General features: G+C 42.5%; 1 protein-coding gene across 2 annotated transcripts in view; it reads right to left on the bottom strand.

Moving 5' to 3' along the window:
* The window catches only part of SLAIN1 (SLAIN motif family member 1), a 61,878-nt gene that overhangs the window by 3,768 nt on the left and 34,380 nt on the right, over window positions 1-23,730 (bottom strand). The window contains exons 3-6 of one of the 2 annotated variants that reach the window (XM_045978487.1): window positions 13,626-13,775; window positions 12,366-12,515; window positions 9,948-10,289; window positions 3,675-3,830 (exon numbers count right to left, since the gene is read on the bottom strand). In XM_045978487.1, coding sequence (XP_045834443.1) covers window positions 3,675-3,830; window positions 9,948-10,289; window positions 12,366-12,515; window positions 13,626-13,775 — 798 coding nt within the window. The remainder of the gene's footprint in view (window positions 1-3,674; window positions 3,831-9,947; window positions 10,290-12,365; window positions 12,516-13,625; window positions 13,776-23,730) is intronic. The other variant, XM_045978488.1, reaches the window with a different exon arrangement.

Here is a 23,730-nt window from a genome sequence, read left to right as displayed (position 1 = left end):
GGTGAAGTCCATACACAGGAATGCTGACGCTCATGTACGCAGGCAGTCAAAACTCAACGCAGACTAAGGTCCACACAAGATTCTGGGATAGTTTTGATCCCAGCAAGTTTTCGTGACACTGTAAAACTTCTGTCAGTGGACAAATAATCTCTAAATTCTTTTCCAACCAATTCTACAATTCCTTAATTAGGTAGCTTTTAACCATGAATATTTCGATACGTTGGCTAGTCAGGTGTAACAAATGCACCAAGTAACAAAAGCAACATAACTAACGCGAGAGGTTCACAGGGGAATCCAGGAAAGGAAAGGATAGAGATGGATATATAGGCACTCCATACTTCTTAACTGCTCAGTAAGCCTAAACTGCTCAGGATGAAAACAAAGCCTAGATTTTAAAATCCAATGTGAATTTGGCTCAGTCGCTTTTAAAAAACCTAGTATACATAAAGTACATAAATCTTACGTCTAGCACTCCATTTTCAAAGCGAACACGTTGTGGAACCACCAGTCACACCAAGACGGAGCCTTACCTGCAGCCCAGAAGGCTCTTACCCCCCTCCCACTCACTGTTCCCATAATGGTGACAGTTATTCTCACTCTGTCACCACAGATTGGTTACTCCTACTCTGAACTTCATAGAAATGGAATTACACAGTACGTTCTCTGGCTTCTTTCACTCAGCATCATGTTTCTGAGATTCAGCCATGTTGTCCGCACTGCTCCGCAGTGTTTGGTTATAGGAATGTCACAGTCTGCTCGGCTGATGATGAAAGGCTGGGTTATTTCAGTGTGGGGTTTGGGGAACATTCTTGAACAGGTTTCAGTGTTCATATCCACTCATTAGGTAAGGTATATTCCAAATTCTATAACCATCAGGATAAATGAAGTTATTAGCGAAGTCACTGAATACAGTATCAAAATACAAAAAGAAAAAAAAAACTATTTCTAAATACCAGCAAAGCAGAAACTAAACTTTAAAAGAACACTGCCTATAAAAATATTTAAAAAAATCAGATACCTAGGAATAAATTTAACTATGAGGCAGAAAACTTCCACCAAGAAGCTACAAACACTTTGGTGGGAGACATGGAAGATCAAAATGAAAAGGGGTTCCAGGGTAATGAGTTAGAAGAATATTATGAAGATTCCAATTCTAAAATTTATCTACAGTTTCAGTGACCCCCAATCCATATCATTTGAAATGAAATTACACAAGTTACTCAGGAAAACATCTTATAAATTCTCCTATATACAAAACCAAAAACTATTGAAGATAACTACTGGAGTATTTTAAAAGAAGTGGAAAAAATGATGTGAGTTAAGACAAAATCCCAGTTGTACAAATAAAAAAACAAGAATCAGAAGGACATATAATTTATTCAAGAACTTATGATTAAGACCCAAACTCAGATTTTTTTTTTTTTTTTTACTGCAAATCCAATGGCCTTCCTTCTGTATCACATTGCCTTTTCAACATTATCTTACCTTTGTGTTTCCCAGAAAGTAAAATGGCCCAGAACTAGGGATCGTCAAGATATAAACCCAGAACGTATACATAATAATCACTTGGAACACTTACTAATAAAAGTAAATGGGAAGAGAATCCTGAGATTTGAGAAGTGTATGACTGACCTTCTCTTACATAGCAGTGCTCTGAAGGGTTTTTCTTCTCTCGTTATCCTGCTTGATTTTCAAACATTGATTTTTCTATTTTTTTTTTACATTGATGAATTGGAAGTCTCCTATAAAGAAAAATTTCCCCTTCTCCATTCATAAATTTTATCCGTTAAATATGGACCTGTAATTGTTTGCTCTACCGGTTAGAATCTTTTTGAATTATTTTTTTCGGTGGCCTCAAACTGTCACAGATTTGGTCACTGGGCACTTCGAGGCGTTTTCTACGTCCTGACAGATCCCTATCAGCTTCTGAGCACTTCAGTCAAAACTGGCCACTTGTTGTTGTGGACATCCTCAAATCATGCTGTTAACCCACACGGAGTCAGAGTTAACAAAAATTCCTAATTATTACATTTGCTACTGTCAGGACTGTTTTCCCATTCTACGCTAATACTATCGACTGCAGCCCTCAACTAGAGAGCTGTCTGCTCACCTCAGTTAAACTTCATCATGCTCTCTGGCCAGCTTCCCCGGCTGCCTCACAGTAAAGTCGCAGCTCTCCCTCCACCCCGCCACCCTCAGCAGATTCCGTAGGTTGTCTTCTGTGTTTTGACACAAGTCGTTAATTCCAGTATTAACCGATCAAGGCCTAAAATAGCCCTAGGGCATTCACTTACTCATACATTGAAACCTTCCCAGCAAACTCTTCAAATACCAGGCAGGGTGCCAGGGACAGGGAGCAGAAAATCAGCTAAGCTAGGGCCCAAGCTCAGAGGGAGCCGATGAGCCAGTGTGGACGATAAATACAAAGACTGAAATATGACACACTGAAAAAGGGAAGCACCAAAAATCGAATCCATCCTAGATCTGTTTTGGAACTTTATGGGGAAATCTATTGAGGTCATCAATGGAGCCTTTTCAAAGGATGTGTGGTGTTTGCACCGCAGGATAAAAGTAAACAGCAAAGACTGCATAAAGAAAGGGAAAGAACAGCACACGGGAGTCAGAATATGTTTGCAGTTTAAGGCATAAACTCCGGGCTAATCAGAACAGTTTCTAGCTCTAGTCCTTCACCTGCACAGCTTTTACTGTTACTTTTTCTTCATCTGCAAAATGGGAGCAAGGACAGAAACCACCTCATAGGGTTTACTGGCAGAACTAAGACAACAGATAAAAACCGGTTAGCACCGTTCCTCGCGCTCAGTAAATGTTCCCATTTTGAAATGAAAAAACAGTCACAAGGGGCAAAATACCACTTGAGCCCCAAAACTGCACTCAGGGAGGAGGGCTTCAAGTCATTCTGGGTACAGATTTAGACATCTGGCTGATGACTCTTGGTCAGCCCACTCTGAACACACTTTGTGCCTCCTGTGTTTGGGGCGAATCATTATTGGAACTGTGACCCTCAGTCCACCTGCCAGGGGTATTCTCAGACTTAATCCCAACTACCCACATAAACAGCATGAGTCGGAATGGGAGGGGGACACCTGAACCACCACATCCGCACAGAAAATAAAAACACGTGCAGATGAGATTTCACGCTCACTGCACTGCTCACTGCTGGGTAAAGCATACAGAGAATGAACGACAAACTGTAGGGAGCTGAAGGGGAGCAGATAAATACTACTCTACATGCTAAAACAGAGCTTCATTTTGGGAGGAACAAAGCTCTGGACTGGTGAACAACAAGACCAAAGTAACAGCGAGACTGAACAAGTGTGCTTTCTTCAGAAGAAAGGCATCGAGCAGATAGAGCTAGAAAGAGGCAGCCCTGCGAGGAAAACAGAGGTTATCTTTGTTTAGACAATGAGTGAACAAATGAATCATCCTGTAGTACTTCTACTGCTATCCTTGGATAGTGAAGATTAAATATAATTTACTAATTATTAATTTATTAACATATGCACTAATGAAAATGCTAAATTGTATGAAGTGAAAAAATGAGAAAAATTTCCTGCTATGTTCTCAAAAGAAAAAAATGGAATAGTAAGATATTTTTCTAATTGTGTTACAAATGAAACTTACCAAAAAAAAAAATTACAAATCTCCATACTTACTGCAAGACTGTATTCTCGAAATCCCGTTTCCGGCTCCATGCAAGCTCGAGTCAAAACTCTGACTACTTCTCACGGTGACTGGAGAGATGGCATTGCTGGTGGCGGCAGCTGTACTTGGCATCCGAGCTAGATTAGGCATACTTCTCCGGAGCTTGTCTAGAAAAGAAGTTTAGTTAAAAATCATAAGGCTTATGCCAATTAAAATAGCAGCTTTCAAAAGTAAGCATAAATGATATATGCTCATAAACGGATTAAAAATTGTCACGTGTGTTATGAACTGTAACAAGCTACCATGGAATTAATCATCTGTATGAACATACTCAGTAACTCCAGGAAGGTTCTACCAAATATACGGTTTAAAAAAAAAAAAAGTGTTCCATAAAAAGAAGTAGGGATTAGCTAATCAATTAGCTATTTGTTTCTATACAGTAAGTGGATAAAATAGTATCAAAGTGAGGTTAGAGAATCCTCTTACAGCCACTTAGTTAGAAATTGTTAATATTAATTAACCAAAAAAAAAAAAAACCTGGAAGAGTCAAAACCAGCACTTACTTTATCTTGTTAGCCTATCAAAATGTGAAGAATGATTACAATTCTACCCTGATGTGTTTTGAGATACCCACTCATCACATCTCTATGACCCCATTAAGTTCTGTAAAGTTTTAACTAGGAGTCTGCCTCTAAACCTCCTGAGACCTGAACCAGAGACAGCTTCCAGTCTCCTTGCTGAGTCCGCGTTCTGCCACAAAGGGGCAGCAGAGAGCCGCCTGCAGACCTCAGTGCCGCTGAGCCTGAATTCAATGCAGGACTGCAACCTGGAAAGACAGAGGGACCCCAAACTAAAGTACGGGTACCAGGTCACTCACCCAAGCTCAGAAAACAAAGCATCTATTTGAACACCAAGCCAAACCACCCCCCGCCCCATTCAAGTACGAAACTGGATTCATTCTTCCTCCCCTTCACCCACAGCTCCTTCCACACTTCCTCGGACCTGCTGGCTGCCCTGACCAGCAAGCAAGCAAGTCAGTCCTCTAATCCTGAAATTGAGGCCATCTCCTCCAAATCGCCCCCCCTTCTATACCCTCACCCCCAAGTCCTGTCAATTCTGCACAACAGTTAATGAATGTTCCACTACATCTGGTTCGGACCTATTTACCAGCCACATTATCACAAAACCCTCTTGCTTGGTCTCCAAGCACTCTGTCCTGTACCTCCAACCCATCTTCCACACAGCCTGCTTTCTTCCTAGAGCACAAGCACACACCCAGACACCCACCTAAAACCTTCTGATTACTCTCCCACCTTCATATGAAAGCCCCTGGGCATGGCCAACGTGAGACCCTTCGAGGTATGGGCTCCTGTCCTCCTTCCCCAGCCTTATCTCCTGCTACTCCCACCCCTCAGCCTACTTGCCTCCCACAGTGGATGAGCCAAGTTCCCAAATGTTCCACACTCTCCAGCACCTGTGACGTGCTGGTCCCTTCACTTGGCCACGTTTCCCCACTTCGTGGAGGGAGCGAATGAATACGGGCACCAGAATTCACTGTGTACATACTCTGTGCCAGGCACGGTAGCTGTTGGAGGAACGGACAGTGTATGACACGCACAGTCCCTGACTCTGAGTTTTATAGTCTACACCAGGGTTTCATCATCTTTTTTTTCCATTATTGATCCCAAGAAGAAAACCTATAAATTTAACGTTAACTCTTTTTTCTCCCAAATGGAATAAATATTGAAAATAATATTCTGAAACTCCGAAACATTTTAAACTTCGGAGGACCACCAACCATTATAGTATCTCATGCTTTTCACACATGCCCCACCCGCCTCCATAGTTTCATTTTTATTGGTATAGGCCCTGAAGCACAAAGAGACACTTGTCAGGACATTCAGGTTTGTGGTCACTTTCTTTCAAGCTAAATCAGAAAACAGATGATGTACTTGAACACTCATCCAAAACGTGTCCGAACCAAACCCATTTGCACTGCTCATTCTACATCACTTATACCCAGCCTCTGTAGCCCTATCCAGCAACTTTTGCCTCCTTGGGACAGTCTAGGGAAAAAACAGAAAATTAAACAAATATAGTAAGTATATTTACATCACACATGTGAAAAAGTATAATAAGAAACTGTGAAGAGGACTAAGATAGGAGACCAGAAAGAATTATATTGACCTCACTAACTTCTATACAGCCCCGAGCTGAGGGATCTACCACCCCACACCATGTCCTTACTCCCTGTGCATACTTCTAGAGTAATTATGCTCAGACACTGCCAGTGACTGTTAGATTTCTCGACCATTTTCCTCATTATCTCCTTGAGGCCTGTTTTTAACAACCATAGGCCTCGTATTCCCAAATTCTTGTTGAAGTTGCTAACCCCGGGCAGGAGGCATTTAATACAACATTCTACAAATGTTATTTATGTGTATGCTGGCCAAGGATGTGTGGTAGGAGAAAGGAGAGAGAATGGATAAATCTTAGAGTCAACGCTTAGATCTTCTGAATATCACGATAACTGGCATGAAAGGTGGGCCTCTCTCAGTGCAAGACTACATTACTTTGACTATATATATTTAAGCTGAAGGGAGGCACCAAGAAAGAATTATATGCCATTATTTAGAATATGAATTGTGTTTCTGTAGTTCTAAGTTTCCAAACTATTTACTATAAAAGTTTCCATATATCTAGCTGAAAGGTAGATAAACATCTACCTTGTATCATAAACATCTGTTTTCCACCTAGATATACCAGTTGTTTTCATTCTGCCATAATTAATTCATCTCCATATATAAACACACACTTGTTTGTAGTGGTTAAACCATACAAGAGCTGCAGACATCTTGACATGTGACCCTCTCCCTCAATTTTAATATGATGCCATGACTTCCATGAAGCACACAGGATACATTTTCTTCCCGATATTCTGAACTTTAATAAATTAGTCCCTAACTATGACATTCCTTAACTGCCACTCTTTTCTTTGAAATTTTAAATCTGAAAGTACTCAGGTACTTTGAAATCTTAGGATCGCCTAAGAAAATTCTGTAGAATCACAATACTGTCATGAATGTAAACAAATTAACAACAGTTTTTAATAATCCATACACAAAATTTTCCAAACATCAAGAAAGTCTTTCTTAAGCTTCTCCCCCTAAACCATGATCAATCAAGGTTCACGCATTCGATGTGGTAGTTAGGTTTCTAATCTGTTCATCCAGACGCATCTGGCTTTCAAAACCAATCTTTATTCATGTGAGCATCAAGTCAGTTTCACAAAGCTTTAAACGTGAAATACGCTCTTAAAAATAAAGGCTTCCAAGTGTGAATATTTAGAACATGACTCCTCCGGGAGCTTAGCTGTGACCTCCAAGCTGTGTCAGGGACCATCTGGAAATGAAGTACCCTTTCCTGTCCAATTTGGAACATATTAATGATCATATAATCTTTAATATTCAAGGAATCAAAAATAACACTCTATTTCTATCTTCACAAGAAATCAGCAATTTACCCTCAAGTACTGAGATGCAGCAGGAAGCTGGAGGAATAGACCAAGGCAAGAATTGAATGAGTTTTCTCATATTAAAGTGGCGCCAGGACTTACCGCTCTAGGAAAACAGAGACTAAAGAATCTTTGGGAAGGGAGATACTCAGTTGCCCACCAATCCGATCTGGCCTCCCAATCAATACGGGGTGCAAGGGAGGGCCTCGAGCCAAGAGTGCTTACATCACGCCACTGACAATCCCTGCCCAGTAGACTCCCTTTACGCTGAGCAAATATCCTACAAGAGTTCGTCATTTTTCACATCTAGCAAATGATTCCAAATATGCTCCTTTTAATTCTTTACCCCTATAAATACTCTAGTAACTTTTAATAGCCCTCCCTTCTGAATCTAGGCAGTGTAGGAGCTATGGAAGGAATAAACATAAACATGCATTTCTGGTTTCTTTTTAATTACTTTAAAATGAATCAATGATTAAACAATCATTCTCTGCTATCCATATTATTTTAATTTAGAAAAATATTTGATAGTTTCCAAGTTATCATTCTTATTTCACAATTTTGTTCAATGATACTCTGTGGTAAGAGATGAAGGCTCAGCTGAGTCACACACATACCCACACACATATATATGTGCAGGGAGCAGGGGCAGAGGGAGAGGGAGAGAATTCCAAGCTGGCTCCACACCCAGCACAGAGCACAACGCGGGGCTTAGTCTCATGACCTAACAACCTGAGCTGAAATCAAAAGTTGGACCCTTAACTGACTGAGCCACCCAGGCACTCCAGTGAGTCCTATTTTTTTTTGAAAAGTGGGTGGGAGGGAAGAGAGACAACCTTTATTCCTTTTCTTCAGTACTTCTACTCCAAAATAACAGTAATTATTTCGTTTCTTCCTTAGGTTGGGAGAATATGCACCAGGTGGTTTGATGCGAAATTATACCTAAGTTTTCTAAGAAGACGTATTATTTGGCCACATTAATAGCCAAAGAAATCAAAGTTCACAGACCTGAGAAACCTTTAAAAGGTGTCAGTGGTAGGATGGGACTGGACTCCTGAGCCTGTGCTCTCACTGCTAAGTGGCACAAGTCCAGTCCAGATGACTGCCACTGTAGTCCATTTTCCTTTGTATGTGGAGACCAGAGCTTTAAGGAAAAATAAAACTACCACAGTCGGGACACTAAGCGGTGATATGTCTCTGCTTTCCTAACAGGAACCATCATAGCACAGTTCCAAGGAAACCTAATCCTTGTCACCGTGGTGTTTGGTGTAAGGTAAAACCACTTTTCTAAGGTAAGACAACAATCCACTGACCACACTGATCAAGACGCGGAGCTGGCATCTGTGGGACGGCTGGGCTGGGCTGTTCGAGGATACCTGACAAATAACCTTTAGGGCAACAATTCTTAGGGTGCTTTTCCTCAATTTTATAATGAGGCTGACTTTTGGGGTGCCTGGGTGGCTCTGTGGGTTAAAGCCTCTGCCTTCAGCTCAGGTTGTGATCTCAGGGTCCTGGGATCGAGCCCCGCATCGGGCTCTCTGCTCAGTAGGGAGCCTGCTTCCCCACCCTCTCTCTCTGCTTGCCTCTCTGCCTACCTGTGATCTCTGTCTGTCAAATAAATAAATAAAATCTTCAAAAAAAAATGAGGCTGACTTTCATTGAGCACATGAAACACATTGCTTTTTCTGATATTATGAGCTTTAGTAAGTTAAGACTCAACTCGAATCTATGACATGACTTAGCTGCCAATTTTTCTTTAAATCTGGAATCTAAAGGTCCTCAAAGGGAAATTATGACTAAATGTTCAATATTTTCAAACGATCTTTCAGTTAGCATGAAAGGTATATGTACAGAAGAAAAGGTGAAAACTAAAAAAAATGGTAATGGGTGATCACAAATACGATCTGTATTTGGCCTTGCAGTACTTTGAAGTAAGCTGTTTAATCACTCCTGAGCCCAGAAATGGTGCTATATAATAATTAGAAGCTGTAATTATAATTATATCTGGTTTATTTCTCCATGCTGTACGGGATCTGTGGATGAAGTCTGGCTGGTCGTTACCGTAAAAGCATACCAGGCTTAGAAGAGTTCGGGACTGTTCTCCCGAAGTTTGTTGGAGGTCAAGGACTGTAAGTCCTGGAAGACAAATGACGAAGTGGGAGAAAGGAGAAAGTACAGAAGAGAGGACATGTGCTCTGACCCGCCATTTGGCACTGGGGCCGACCAACTTCCAGTTAGCAAACCAAGTATCAGCCTCCTTTTCCCTCCTGCTCCACAGACCCCACTTCTAGATGTCAGAAGGAGAGACACATCCTTGTCCTTAATATGGATGTGCATGAGCATCACTGTGCACCTTTCCCATTCCACACTCCATGCCGGGAACAGGCTGGGAGACTCAGCTGGTGGGACAGGTAAGGAGCCACGGCTCGGCGTGGAGGTCTCCACGGGACTCCCCTGTGAACTCCACCAGCAGCCCCTGCCTGTCCTGCCCTGAAAGAGCCACCGCACAAAGATGCCCCCCACGCATGACCCATTCTGTGGTGGCCACATCGCAGTGTTTTTTTGAAGCCCTAAGTCTGTAAATCTGGGACACGTCATCAGACACTCGTCAGTTTTAGATTTTAACTTAGACCAAACTGATAAGGTCCTAAAGACTTACTTCGTAAGTTTGGGAAACATTTTCTAATTATTTACATTGACCCTAAAGCCATTTCCTACTACACATGAAAGCTCAAAGCCCATTAAAGTCCAAAGGGCACATATAACCTACCTCCACTGGTCCGATTTGGTTGCTGATCTGGAGCTTGGGCTTGAGGTGAGTAATACTGTTGCTGCTGGTAATTATTTGAAGGAAAATACTGGGAACTGGGGCTCCTCCTACAGTCCCGAATGCTGGAGAAAGTCTGTGAGTGGGGAATGCCTCTTTGGAAAGGTGAACATCTTGGAAGACGAGGCTGCGGTGGTGGCAAATGATCAAATTCTTCCTCGTCCTCCAGACTGAAGCGGTCATACTCTTGATCGCTACACGTCCCTTTTTTTCCTGAACTCAGTGACACACTGGAGCTATGTCTGGACACAGATGCTGAGGTGGAAGCGTAATCTTGCCTGAGACCTGGGACAACAAGAAACAGTATTACCTACGGAGATAATTCAACCTAGCAAAAATTAAGTGGCAACGAAGTACCAGAAGAAAACATGGGCCAGGTAAACAATTCAAATGAAGAGCCATTATCCTGCTCATGGTTTATTAAATCCCAAGAAAACAAACACATTTACCTACCTACCAAACAGGTGTCCAATATTATACTGTTCTGTTCTGCAAAAAGACCGCCCCAATTCCAGAGAAGACTAGATACACTGCCACAGTTCATCAGTCAGTGTCTGTCAATTTCCCCAAATGATCCCTTCTGAAATCTGGAGATACTTAGGAAAAGCTATGCATCATCATTATGAATAGTATGTTATGGGTTAGACAATAAAAATAATCACATCTCCTACCAGGGAGGAACTCCTCCTGTCCCTACCCCCAGCTTTCCAAAGTCAAAGCAAAGTTCAAAACCCAGGCTACACAATATTTTCTTACAAGGTCCCTTCTCTGTCCTACTTATTACTATCTTTTTCAAAGCATACTGACACTTCAATAGCTTTGGGTCATCCCAAATGACAACGATCTAAAAATAGTCAAACTGGAAGTTTCTAGTTATTCACCTCATTACCAATACCACAATTTCTTAAAAGCAGGAAGTGACATTAATCATTTAGTCATATGTCTTCAGAATAAGTTGCTGTTATCTTACTACTACTGAATAGTAACATAAAACCATCTCTTTGCCCCTCAAAATGTATCTTCTGAAACTCTCCATAATCATTACACTGTATCTCATAATAGCCTTGACTAATTCTGAAAGCAGGAAATGGTCATGCTTCAATGAACGGATTGTTGGCTGTTTCTACTTTATGCTGACCTGAAAAGATAACTCCAGAACACGCCTCGCCCCGTCCAATGCTCGACAGCTCACTGTGCCTCTAGATGCCTTTATAATAAATACCCTTGCCGTAGATCACTCCTAGATGACGGGTTACCTTTACTGCAGAACCAGTGATAAACTGTCCCATTTCTAATTATCTTCTCTTCAATCATTATTTATCCTGAGAAGTTTATTAATGCATTTCAATTGAGCTTCTATTAAGATAACTATACGCTTACATGCAGTTCAAAGAACTGACACCGAGACTGCTTGTGCACTCTGCCCAGCTTCCCCCAACAGTCGCATTCTGAAAAATTACAGAATAATACGATACCTGGGATATGGTGATATAAACCCAACTTTTTTTTTTATATTCCCAGTTTTATTCAGTTCATGGAAGTATTAAGTCCTCTACATTTTGTCACCTGTAGGATCAAATATCTACCACCAGTGCCAAAATATCGAACAGTTCCAAAAACTCACAAAACACAAATATCCCTCGTGCTGCCCTTTCATCATATCCACCTCCCCAGAGATCCCACATCCTGTCTGTAAACGCGCTCAACCACTAATCTGTCCTCCATTTCTAAAATTTTCTCATTCTAAAATGTTATAGAAATGCAATTATGCAGTCTGAAATCATCCTTTTTCGCTCAGCATCATTCCTCAGAGCGTCATCCAAGATGCCGCTGGCACCAGCAGTCTGCCCCTTCCTGCTGCGGAGTGCACGGTGCCACTCCGGGGTACGGGGCGCCGCAGCCTCATGAATCATGCACCACCCGGAGGGCATCTGGGGTCACGCCAGTTCGGGGCTATTACAAATGAAGCACCACAAACATGTACAGCTATTTGTGCGAACACAAATTTCTGCTGTTCTGGGATACGTGCCCAAGCCTACAATTTGCTGGGGCCTATAGAAATTGCGTGTTTGGTTTTTTAAGAAACAGACAGTTTCCATAGTAGCTACACCACAATGTCTTTATATTAATGCATTCTGATCCATTTCTTTATATATAATATATTTGTACATCCTAACACCTTCCAATGCCCATGAGAGCCTGAGAAGCACTAACTGGCCCATGTCCAAGGTGGGGTGGTATGAGAAAAAGCATCGAATGTTTACCCATTGCCTGGGGAGAAATGCCTGAGCCTCCCTGCCTCCTTACTTTCCAAGCAGAAGCCTCTAGTTCAAGAAGTTTTCTAATTTAAAAAGAACGTACTTTCTTCTTGGAGACGAGCCATGATCTGAACGTCCGTGAGATCCTGTAACTTATATCCCATGGAGATAGAATCATCTTCCAATTCCGAAGTGCTCAGCTCACTGTCTATAGAGGACTGGGGGCTGAGAGGGGAGCCCCTGGAGCTCTGACCTAAAACCCAAAGCAAACAGGTTTATTATTTAGCCTGGAGAACAGGTGTCTACATCATGCTTGACATTCCTGTATCAAGTCAGCCATTTTTTTCTCTAGTTTCATGTCACCCAAAAATGACCAACATATCACTATTTAACAGGGAGACAATATGCATATCTTTCACATGTCCATAATTCACATAAATAAAACAATTTGTTTTTTCAAATACAATTTTCAGTTAAAAAAAAAATCACTCTGTACTATACACCAAGAAAAAACTGTTAAGAGGGTAGAAGGAGTTAAAATTAGAAAATATACATCTATCACCAATGCTGAAATCTGCATCCCATTAGATAAGTATAGATCTAAAGGCATTATATACGAATACATATCCATGTTCGCTTTCAATTAATAATCAGATATACTTATCTCTAGTAGTAACTGATTTTTTAATTATAATCAAATAAATTTTTCTCAAACAGGTACAAGCCGTGCTCTGAATACAAGTACCACACAGAAAAGACCCGCATCGATACACAGAGGCATACACAAAACCTTAATAAAAGAGGGAGCACAGCAGTCACAGGAGACTTGTAGTCACCCACAAAAGTAAAAAAAGCAACAACTTGGGTAAGAGAACAAAGGAAGAAAGGACCCAAAGGGAGAAAAGCTATAGGAATGGCATCATACCAGTGCGGACACAAATAAGGAAAGGAAGAGAACATCATCTCACAAAAAGGTACTGTGGCTATTTTTTCTGTGTAGCCCTGGCTTCATTAAAAAAAAAAAAAAAAAAAAAAAATTATCAGAAAAATAAAATTAAAAAAACCAAAGACACAAAAGCCTTATCTTCCTGAATCCTAACAAAATACCTGACTTGTGTTCAACATTGAATGTTAAAAGCACGTTAGGCATTCAGAAACATCACCAGACATATATGCCTTTGCTAACGAGGGAAAACTGCCTTACGACACACAATGGAGAGCACGTTACTGATGCTAAAACACGGATTGCTGGGCTCCTCTCTGTACCCGAAGTGTGCAGCACGCACTGTCCAGGGAAGAGGATATTTATGCTGTTCTTATGGACTGACAAGGCAAGCAGCTAGTCAAGAAGTTGAAAGATTACCTGTTCTTTCAGGTGTTAGTATTGCTTTATTTGAGGTTTTAGAGAAGCTGGGAGTATTAATGCCATTGCTATAAGGGCTGAGTCTTGCAACAGGACTGTAAGGAAAAGCCAGTGAGACCTTTGAAGAGAAGGGATTCCGCCATCGGCTCGCTGTCACAGAAGCAGAAAATAAACAGCAGCAGTTAGCTATCCGGAAGCAGATGTTGATTTGTCAGAGGGAGAAAGGGAAGAGGTTAAAAAAAATGAAAAGACAAAGCAACTTTTCATAAAGATATCTTAAATGACTTCCATTTATTATGGCAGAAATATATAAGTATAGGCCATTTGTGAATTCCTATGGATACCTTCATTTAAGAATTAGTAATCAGCAGGCGCCTGGGTGGCTCAGTGGGTTAAGCCGCTGCCTTCGGCTCAGGTCATGATCTCAGGGTCCTGGGATCGATCGAGTCCCGCATAGGGCTCTCTGCTGAGCAGCGAGCCTGCTTCCCTCTCTCTCTCTCTCTGCCTGCCTCTCTGTCTACTTGTGATCTCTCTCTGTCAAATAAATAAATAAAATCTTAAAAAAAAAAAAAAAAGAATTAGTAATCAGCTTGATTAAAGCCAATATGCCTGTGTAATAATGAAAACGTGTTTTGAATTTCTACATTAGAAATGCTTTTTTCTACTCTGTATTTCTGCACAAGGATTTAAGCGTTTTGTAGTATATATAAAAGGTCAATGTCTTAAAAAGGTCAAAATTAGAAATTGTGGGGAATGTTAATATTAACTATATATGCCCTGAATTTTTTTGTTCCTAAGATTAATTCCCAACCCATTTAGTATCAGAAAATGTTGGTCAAAAAATTCTTATGGAAACCTGCTCTTGGCTTACAGGACAAACCTAACAGGACGACTGCCTTTCTGAATGGCTGCCATGAGTCCAAAACAAGACTTATGGAAAAACAATACCAAAATCACAGAAGGATATAAAATTTAATGACAGCTATTTCTGATGGCAGGTGAAAAGATCAGCTGGTGACTTGCTGTTTATTTTTTTATAAAAAATATTTTCCCAGTTATCTGCATGGAACATGTGTTACTTGTATAACATTAAAGATAGGATGATACATACTATTACAACAATACTTTAAAATAAGGAACAAAAAGGAATAATACCTATAGTGGGCAAATGATTTAATTCTTACATTATTTCACCTGGCCTATTTAATTTACTTCCCTTCTCCCAGACTGCCAGCCCCTGCTATTTCTAAGGCCTAGTGATCATGAAAAAGACCTCAAATTGTAAAAACCTAAGTCACAACAAATGTCACATACTCTCCCTTCAAGGGATGCAAATTACGGTGCTAGGAACATCTGTTTTTCTGAAAAGCAATCATTTCAACACGTACTAATAAGCAAGACAGGAGGGAACACCTAAGAAATACAGATGAAGTTAAACTTCACTTAAAGCAATAACAGGGTTTGTATCTGCTGGAAATGGGACAAAACCTGGAGAAGCAAGTGTACAGAGGACTGCTGTGACAGGCATGCCCCAGACCACTTTTAGCCAGCACTGCTAATGCACAGACAGCTGGAAAGTGTTCACAGATGGGCAGTGGGGTGAAGAGAGAGAGACTGTGCGATGTGGGGATCGAGAAAATAATCGTCTTCCAAACTGGGATTCTTAACATCCTTGCAAACTATCACCAAGGTGGTCTAAAAGAGCACAACGTTTCCTCTTATTTCAGCAAGAGTTTTTGAGATAAGTACCATCCTATTCCAACAACTATGTAAAACAAAATCATTTTCTTCTGTAGGTGAACGAGCTAAGTGAAGAAACTGCATTCACAGTGACCCCACTTAAGACTCGCGAGTGTCTGGAAGGGGCCACTGCAGAGAAGACTCACACCAGTCACCTCACTTTCCCGATATGTTACTACACCAGAGCGCAGACCCGTGGAGCCAGCATTCCCAGTCCCTTAACTTCTAGATACGTGAACCTCATCCCCAAATACCCTGAAAGATGGTGGTTAACACGAGAGGTAGCCGCTCTCACACCTTCAATCTCTAGGACTCCAAGTTTCTCATTAAAATTCTATATTTAAAGAGGAAATCAATAGCTCTTTGTGATGGCTACCTTGCTTAACAGATGATGTTTGATCACTTGCCAGGCAAATTACAGTAACTGCGTGTTCTCACCCACAGATGCAGGCAACAACGCATCCCAAGTAAACAGCATTCACTGCTCGGCACAGTAACTACTGTGGCCCAGCCTCCCAGCACAATGGCACAGTGATTGTGGCTCTGACAGCAAGATCCCCACTAAGAACACAATTAGCATCTATTGCAAGAAAGAATGCTCTACATTGTCCTTGGCAGGGAGGGTTAAGAAGAGGGAGGAGAATTACCATGGGGGCAAGCTAACAAAACAACAAACGTTAGAACAGTGCCCAAGGCTGTGGCGGAGTCGGTGAGGGGGAAAGGAGCGGAAGCCATCACATCCTAGTTATTCTTCACCGTGCAGCCGAAGGATTACACGAATTATAACAGGACGCGTTTTTATGTTTGCTTGTTTGTTTTTTGAGGAAAACTCTACACCCCAATGTGGCGCTTGAACTCATAGAGTCACATGCTCTACTGAGGGAGCCAGCCAGGTGCCCCCAGGAAGCATGAGAGCATAAAACAAAAGAACCTTCTAAAGGGGCGCCTGGGTGGCTCAGTAGGTTAAAGCTTCTGCCTTCGGCTCAGGTCATGATCCCAGGGTCCTGGGATCAAGCCCCACATCGGGCTCTCTGCTCAGCAGGGAGCCTGCTTCCTCCTCTCTCTCTGCCTGCCTCTCTGCCTAGTTGTGATTTCTGTCAAATAAATAAATGAAAAAGAACCTTCTACAGGGCTATTTTATCTTTTTCAATTAATTTAATGGACTTTTCATATGAGGATGGTGTTATTTGAGAGGCTCAGTGATGGTTGCAATGACCCTAAAAATGGAATAAGACAATGCTGTTATAGGAGAAAATTGCTAATAACGTTCTGAACAGCAGTTATGTTTCCTTATGCTCCAAGTCCAAAGTGCTACCTGTAACTCAAATGCTTTTCAAACTTGGAGGTGGCATGGACTCCTAACTTTTGGTTCTATTCCAACCCTCGAAGAGCAGAGCTGGGCCCAAACACCAGGACACACTGAAGGTTTTCATTCCCAAACACCTTAAGTTGGACTACCTCCCGGGATGCTCTCTTCCGCATGCTCTCCCGTCCTACTGCAGCTTCTGGATCGAGATGCTCGCCACCCTGCACCAGATAAACGACCATCTATTCCTCAGCCAGCCTGTGGCTGCCACCACTGCCCCCGCCAGCCTGCCCCTCGCCAGCCTGTCCCCCACCACCATTAACCCCCACCAGCCTGCCCCCCCGCCAGCCTGCTCTGAGCTCACAACCACAGCTGCGTCTGTCAGATACTACTGAAACTGTATTTCTTTCCTCCATTAAAGTACCGCGGTGGCTCTTCACAGCACACAGGACCTGGAAGGCACACAGGATCATCTCGCCAGGACCCTTCCCCGCCACCGGGCCCTGCTGCCCACCTCCAGCATTTCCGGCTTCCTTGCTAACACCCTCAGACAGCAAAACCTTCTACGGTGCCTCCCTCCTCTAAAAAGCATCTTCTACTGAAATAAATCCGATAAAGTACTAATGTACGGACTGGTCCCTCATCGTTCTGCCAAAATAGTGTCTAACGGTCAATTATTTTTGGTACATCTCTAAAGTTGCCAGACTTAAAAAATAAATTACAAATCTGTGAAGCTATTTTTGTACATCATTCAGTATAATACACCCCCCAAGAAAAAGTTTAATTTGATAAATGGTCCAGTGATGACAAAGAGCAAATTCACAAAGGACAGGATAGATTTAAGAAAGAATCTAAATTTAAGTCTCTACACTGAAAACTATTCATAAAAAAAGTGGCCAGCAACAATGACATTCCTTCCATTCTTACCTAGATTCATAGCAAACACAGTAAATATTCAAATTTTCATTGAATATATAGGTCTCTGCATAGAATCAAAATCAAATTTAAGAAAGAATATGACTTCATTTATATAAAAGGAAAAAGAGTAACTGATCTAATGAGCTCAGTGACAACCCTCAAAAGACTGGTGCTTCATGAAGCTATGAGCTCAACAATAAGGCAGGGCTAGAATACTTTCCAGAAGATTCCTTCTCACACTTTCTTCTCCCTACAGAGAGAGCCATTCGGTACCTAACACACCGTCTGGCATATAGTAAACAGTCGAAGCCGAGTTTCCTAAGATTTCCTTACTTCAAACCACTCTACCATTCCTACCTTAACGTCTAAATGATTCTGCTCAACTTTTTAAACTTGTTAACTATAATTCAATATACACAGTATCTTTGAAGACAGAAGTTAGTTTTGACCTATCAGCCTAGCTAGATAGAGACTCCATGAAGAAAGACACCTATAGGAGCACAATTTTTTAATACTTTCTAATAACTACTAAGTTGTTGAACTTTGTGTTCATGTTTGTGTGAACTTTTGGTTTCCAGCTAAGTGATTTTATATCACTGATGGCCAGGCGCTATGACTGGGGTCACTGACACATCAAGATAAACGGGTCGCGGTCTCACAATGAGCTCATTCCTGCAACGCCGCGTGGCACAGCTAAGGTGAAGGGTTGTGCCGAGAACACGAGGTGGCAGGAAACCATGCAAGAAGGCAACACAGCTTCCTCAAATTCTTGAAATGCTACCACTTCTTACAGTCAAAGAAACTGTTCATCAACAGCTAAGAGAGCGTTTCGTGGAATTTCTATCAATCCTACTTCCAACGGTGTAGCCTCTGAGTTAGGTGAAGCAGTCGGTCCTGGAGGGCAGCGCTCTTACTTCTTCTGCAGGCTTCTAACGGTGCAGCAGCATTCCTAATCAGGCCCTGTGGTCTGAACGTCTATGTCCCCCAAAATGTGTGGTGACATGCTAACCCCAAAGAGGAAGATATTACAGGTGGGGCCTCTGGGATAAGCTTACGTCCGGAGGATTGAACCCTCGTGAATTGGACAAGTGCCTTACAGAAGCTGCCCCACAGAGCTCCCAACCCCTTTCCACATGTGAGGGCACAAGGAGAAGTGTGCAGCCCTGCAGAGGGCCCTCTGAGCCCGAGCCCGGACCCCACCAGCTCCCAGAACTGTGAGCCATAAAACCACTGCCATTTATAAGCCGCCTCCTCTGTGGCTTTTTGTTACAGCAGTGGGAACACACTAGGATACGGGAGGAGGTTTCTCTTGGAAACAAGCCCTCATCTTTCCTACTTCTACCCTTTCACCCCTCAGAGGAAGACTGTAAAAGGCAGAACCGCAGTTCGTAGGACGGTGGCTCAGTCTTACCCGCCACATCCTCTTCTCCCTCATGCGAAGCAGAAGACCCAGGGTCATTGCCTAGAAGGCCAGAAAGATCCCAGAAAGTGTGAAGAAATCAGTCTAGAGCAGCCCTATATGACATGTTTTACTTCTTCAGTTCTTAGTAAGTCTGATGAAAACTCATTAAAAACACATTTCTGATCTGTTGTATTAAAATTCACAGAACTGCTGTCTAAATAAGTCATAAGTTTGTATCTCCTTGCTCATGGCTCCTCACAGCTACCCTAATTTATATTCTCCTCCCTCATTCCCTAACCCAGGATCTTCCCTGAGAGACTGGCCAACTCTTACTGGAATCTTCACAGGCAAGACCCTGTGTACTTACCCTTGAGCCAAAAATTTTAAAAAACATGAAGTTCTCCAGAATGCCGCAGACACCCGATATTTACAGAGCACCTCCAGAGTCATTCCTTCATTCAAATTTATCCACAAATATTAAAAGAACCAAAACCCAAAAACATGAAAGGTCAGTCTCCAGCAATGATGCAAATATCTTTCAAAGACACACACAGCACATAGTTATCTCCCTGCTCCACAGTTGTTCTGAGAAATCTGGCCCCAATGCTCCAACCTGCTTTTTAAAATTCATTTCTCGGGGCACCTGGGTGGCTCAATGGGCTAAGGCCTCTGCCTTCGGCTTGGGTCGTGATCCCAGGGTCCTGGGAACGAGCCCCACATCGGGTGCTCTGCTCAGCGGGGAGCCTGCTTCCTCCTCTCTCTCTGCCTACTTGTGATCTCTGTCAAATAAATAAAATCTTTAAAAATAAAATAAAATTCATTTCTCTATTCATTCGAGCAGGCCCACACCATGGGGCCCTAACGTACCAGATGCTGCCGATACGGTGATGGATAAAATATGATTGTTCACCTCCCCTCTACTCCAATTTCTGAAGACCAGCTAGTGCGGAAGGCAGGCCAGTCAGATATGCACGTGACGTGACAGAGTAAGTGGAACGAAGGCACCGTGAGGTACGCTCACACAGCAAAGATGGGACTCACTTTCTGAGGGAGCCCAAAGAGTTCACCAGAAGACTTTATGTTCAACATGGCTCAACAAGGTTGAGGGGTTTATCCTGCAGGGTACAATGCCATTCCAGGCAGAAATAACTTATGTGAAGCCAGGGAAGCAAGACAAAACTGTGCACGGCCAAGGAATGGCGAATGTGGTTCTAACTGAGGCACGGCTCAGGGGAGGAGAGCTGGGGCTGGAGGGCGGGGGCCAGCAGCTTCTTACTGCCCTTAGGAGGATGCACTTTAATATTAAATTCGTGTTCTGACTGAGAAGCGGAGAGGCCTGGTCAGATACGCGCTTTATAAAGAGGACATAAATCGTCATTTAGAAGATGGACGATACGGGCAGAGAGTGATGACGGGAAGACCAGTTAGAAGGCTTCACAGCAGAGCTGGTGAGACATCACAAGATAGCAAACCAAAAGATCAGCAAAACGTTCGATGAGAACTATGTTAACTAAGCCACAGCTGAGCTGAAGAGGAGTCACCAGTACCCTAAATACAGGGAGTGGAGGAAAGGAAGCGGCCAAAGCTAACGCCACAGTTTTGAAGACACTGATGCCATTGGCTAAGACGGGCAATGTGAGACACGCATGCTTCATGAGGAGAGATGAGCTGTCTGAGACAGTTACAGGACATGTCTACATGCCGGTGATGTAGGAGTTGAGAGGCCGGGAAAGACACTAGAGAGGAAGAATTTGGGACACATGAACAAGCAGGTGTTAGATGAAGCCACAGGCAGGGATGAAATCACCCACGGGGAACGTACATAAGGAAGGGACTTAGGAACATTTACGAGTGGATGAAGGGAGACTCAGTAACAGAGACCAAGAAAGGTCACTGAGAGAATTCAGGAGTTTAAGAAGAGCCCCCAAACACTAAAGGTAATGAGGGAATGCAACCTGGAAAAAGCAGTTAATGTGGGAATTACTGCAGAGAGGTCCCACAGGATAAAGACTAAGAAACAGCAATTCACTGGACAACTGGGCCACTGAGGGGAGCAGATTCAACAGAGGAGCTAAAGCCGAAATCTGTGTTACAAGGTCAAGCAGATGTAAGATGAGGAAGAAAAAAAATCACTCTTTCTAGAGAGATCCAGCTATAAAAGTAGGAAGAAACAGGGTTGTATTTTGCAGAGCATGAAATTCAAGGGAGGAGAGTTTTAGGATAAGGAAAAGACCAGCATATTAATAGAATGAGAACAGAACAGAAACAGTGGAGAAAACAAGAGTCTGCAGAAAAGGAGATGCACTGATGTGAGGTCCTGGACATCAGGAGGAATGGGACAGAGAGCGAAGGTGGACCAAATGGCCTTGGGAAAAAGGAGGGTTAATTCCTCCCCCGCAACTGGGAGGCGGAGCTAGTGAGAATACAGAGAATGCAATAATGGCCTCCTGGATCTGTAAATTAGAAGGCAATAACCGTGCTCACAGGCAGAGGCTAGAATACAGAACCAGCGTAGTAGTAATGGCCTGGTCCCCAATGGGAGAAGTCCAAGAGATGGCCAGGGGGTCTGTAACAAGGGGTGAGCCTAAAATGTCACTTGAAGGTGTTTCTGTTTAGATGGTTGACTACTGTACCCTACTGACTGCAAGGTCATCTGCCACTGGGAAATTTTAGAGGTCTTTGGTAAGATCTTGGTAAAGGGGGTTAAATGAAGGGCTAGATGGCTGTATTCAACGCCGGTGAAAATCAGAGATCACAGCAACAGGCTAACACAAGGGTGGGCCAACGTTTCCTGTAAAGGGCCAGCTAGTCCTCATTTTAGGCTTTGCTGGCCATTCAGTCTCCGTTGCAACTACTTCATTCTGCAGCACAGCAATATGGCAGCCAAAGGCTACACATAAAGGAATGTAACCATGCTCCAATATAAATTTATATACACTGAGAGTTGAATTTCATAAAAATTATGGGTCATAAATTTTTATTTTTTTCCAACTATTTGAAAACATGAGCAGCATTCTTATCTCACAGGCCATACAAGAACAGGCTAAAGGCCAGATATGGCCACAGTTGGCCAACCCCTGGGCTAACACACAAACCAGTTCTATAATATTCACTCTGGAGAACACACAGGATTAGAACTGCATTGTAAGGGTATTTCAGGTGTTGGGATATAGCAATGACAGACAACAGTTACTTCTTTATTATAATTTTTCATAACTTATTAAAGACCAACAAAAGATTATAAGGAGATTGGCCTAAGAATCCAGATACCAGAATTCCAGTCTTACCCTGCCACATGCTGGCTCTCCTATGGAGCAAGTCATGTAACATCTTGGTGCTTGCAGGATTCCCATGTGACAAGGCATGTTTGTGGGACAACAGTAAGTAGGGCTGTGGCAGGCACAGGAAAAAAGTTTGCAGTCTGTGGCATGCATTCACAAACTATAAAGCTTTTTTTTTTTTTTAAGAAGCCTATGGAAAAGTTACAGCTAGCTGGAGGAAAACCATACTCTAAATCCAGAGGGGGAATGTTCTAGAAGCTAACTAGGAGAAAGGAGAGTTTTTAAAATATTCTGCTCCTTAACTCTGAATTCTCAGGCATTTTAACCTGTCTTCTCAAAACACAAGGGCATGCTTTCTACATCATACCTTCTTATCTAGACAATTTCACAGACTGTCTTTCCCCAGCTCATCAGAGGCAAAGTACTAAACCTTGAACATTCCACAGTTTGATCAGGGTAGGTCAACAGTGCTCACTTATGTATCCAAAGTCTCATCTCAGAGGAAACATATGTCCCAAATGCCACATTTTAAGAAGTACGGTTTCTTCAAAACCACAGCCTCCTAAAGTCATGTCTCTGACACTTAAATAGTGGTGTTCTTTACCACTGAGTCCTGGAAAATAAGGCCCGAGGAGGAAAGGGGAGATAAACGTTCAATCCTCGGCTTGCATTCCTTCTTCACACAACAGGTGGGCAGGCCTCAGTACTAAGCCAAACAACCGGAGGAATTCCATACATGGTCTTCCACTCACACCAGCAACAGAGTGGTCTCAGATCAGGGAAAGGGTGGGGGACACCACATCTTTTAGTACCTGTTATTCTCTTACGTTGGCAGGAGGTTTTATCTAGACCACACCGTTTTGACCTAAACCCACACAACACCAGGGCAAGAAGACTGTATTTTCACGAACCAGCCTCTCGGTTATAAACTTCCCAGATGATCACATTATGTTTGTCCATACCCAGAGGCCAGAGCCTACAGAAATGCTTGCATATTGATGTGCTCAAATATTTGCGCTAAAGGAATTAGGAAGGAATTCCTTAAAGGAATTAGGGAACGTAGGTAAAGATAGCATTTTACTGGTTCACTCTTATAAACTGACTGCCCAGACTGAAATACAAGTCTTCTTAAGGGGCTCTACGTTCACATTAAGTAACCACCGCGGACTTGGCCCTAGCTTGAGCAAACCCCCCGGGGCAGGAACATATGGCTTGCAGCTTATCTGATCCCTTACTTTTACTGGGTAAACTTGAGCAGCATTAATTTCTCCGCCATTCTCCATGACCTAATGAATATGCACATGGGGGCTGGGAAGGCCTACTACTTCTCCAAACCAGGTGTTCTCAGCACTCTCTCCCAGACAGTCACAAAGTAAAGGAGATTCAACTGTTACGCATGTGCCAGTATATTCACATAAGGAGAAAGGCTATGGAACTAGTAAACCTCCCTCCCTAATT

The sequence above is a fragment of the Meles meles genome, chromosome 14 (genome assembly GCF_922984935.1).
Source record: "Meles meles chromosome 14, mMelMel3.1 paternal haplotype, whole genome shotgun sequence".
Classification (NCBI taxonomy): domain Eukaryota; kingdom Metazoa; phylum Chordata; class Mammalia; order Carnivora; family Mustelidae; genus Meles; species Meles meles.
This window is presented reverse-complemented; position numbering and strand designations above follow the sequence as displayed.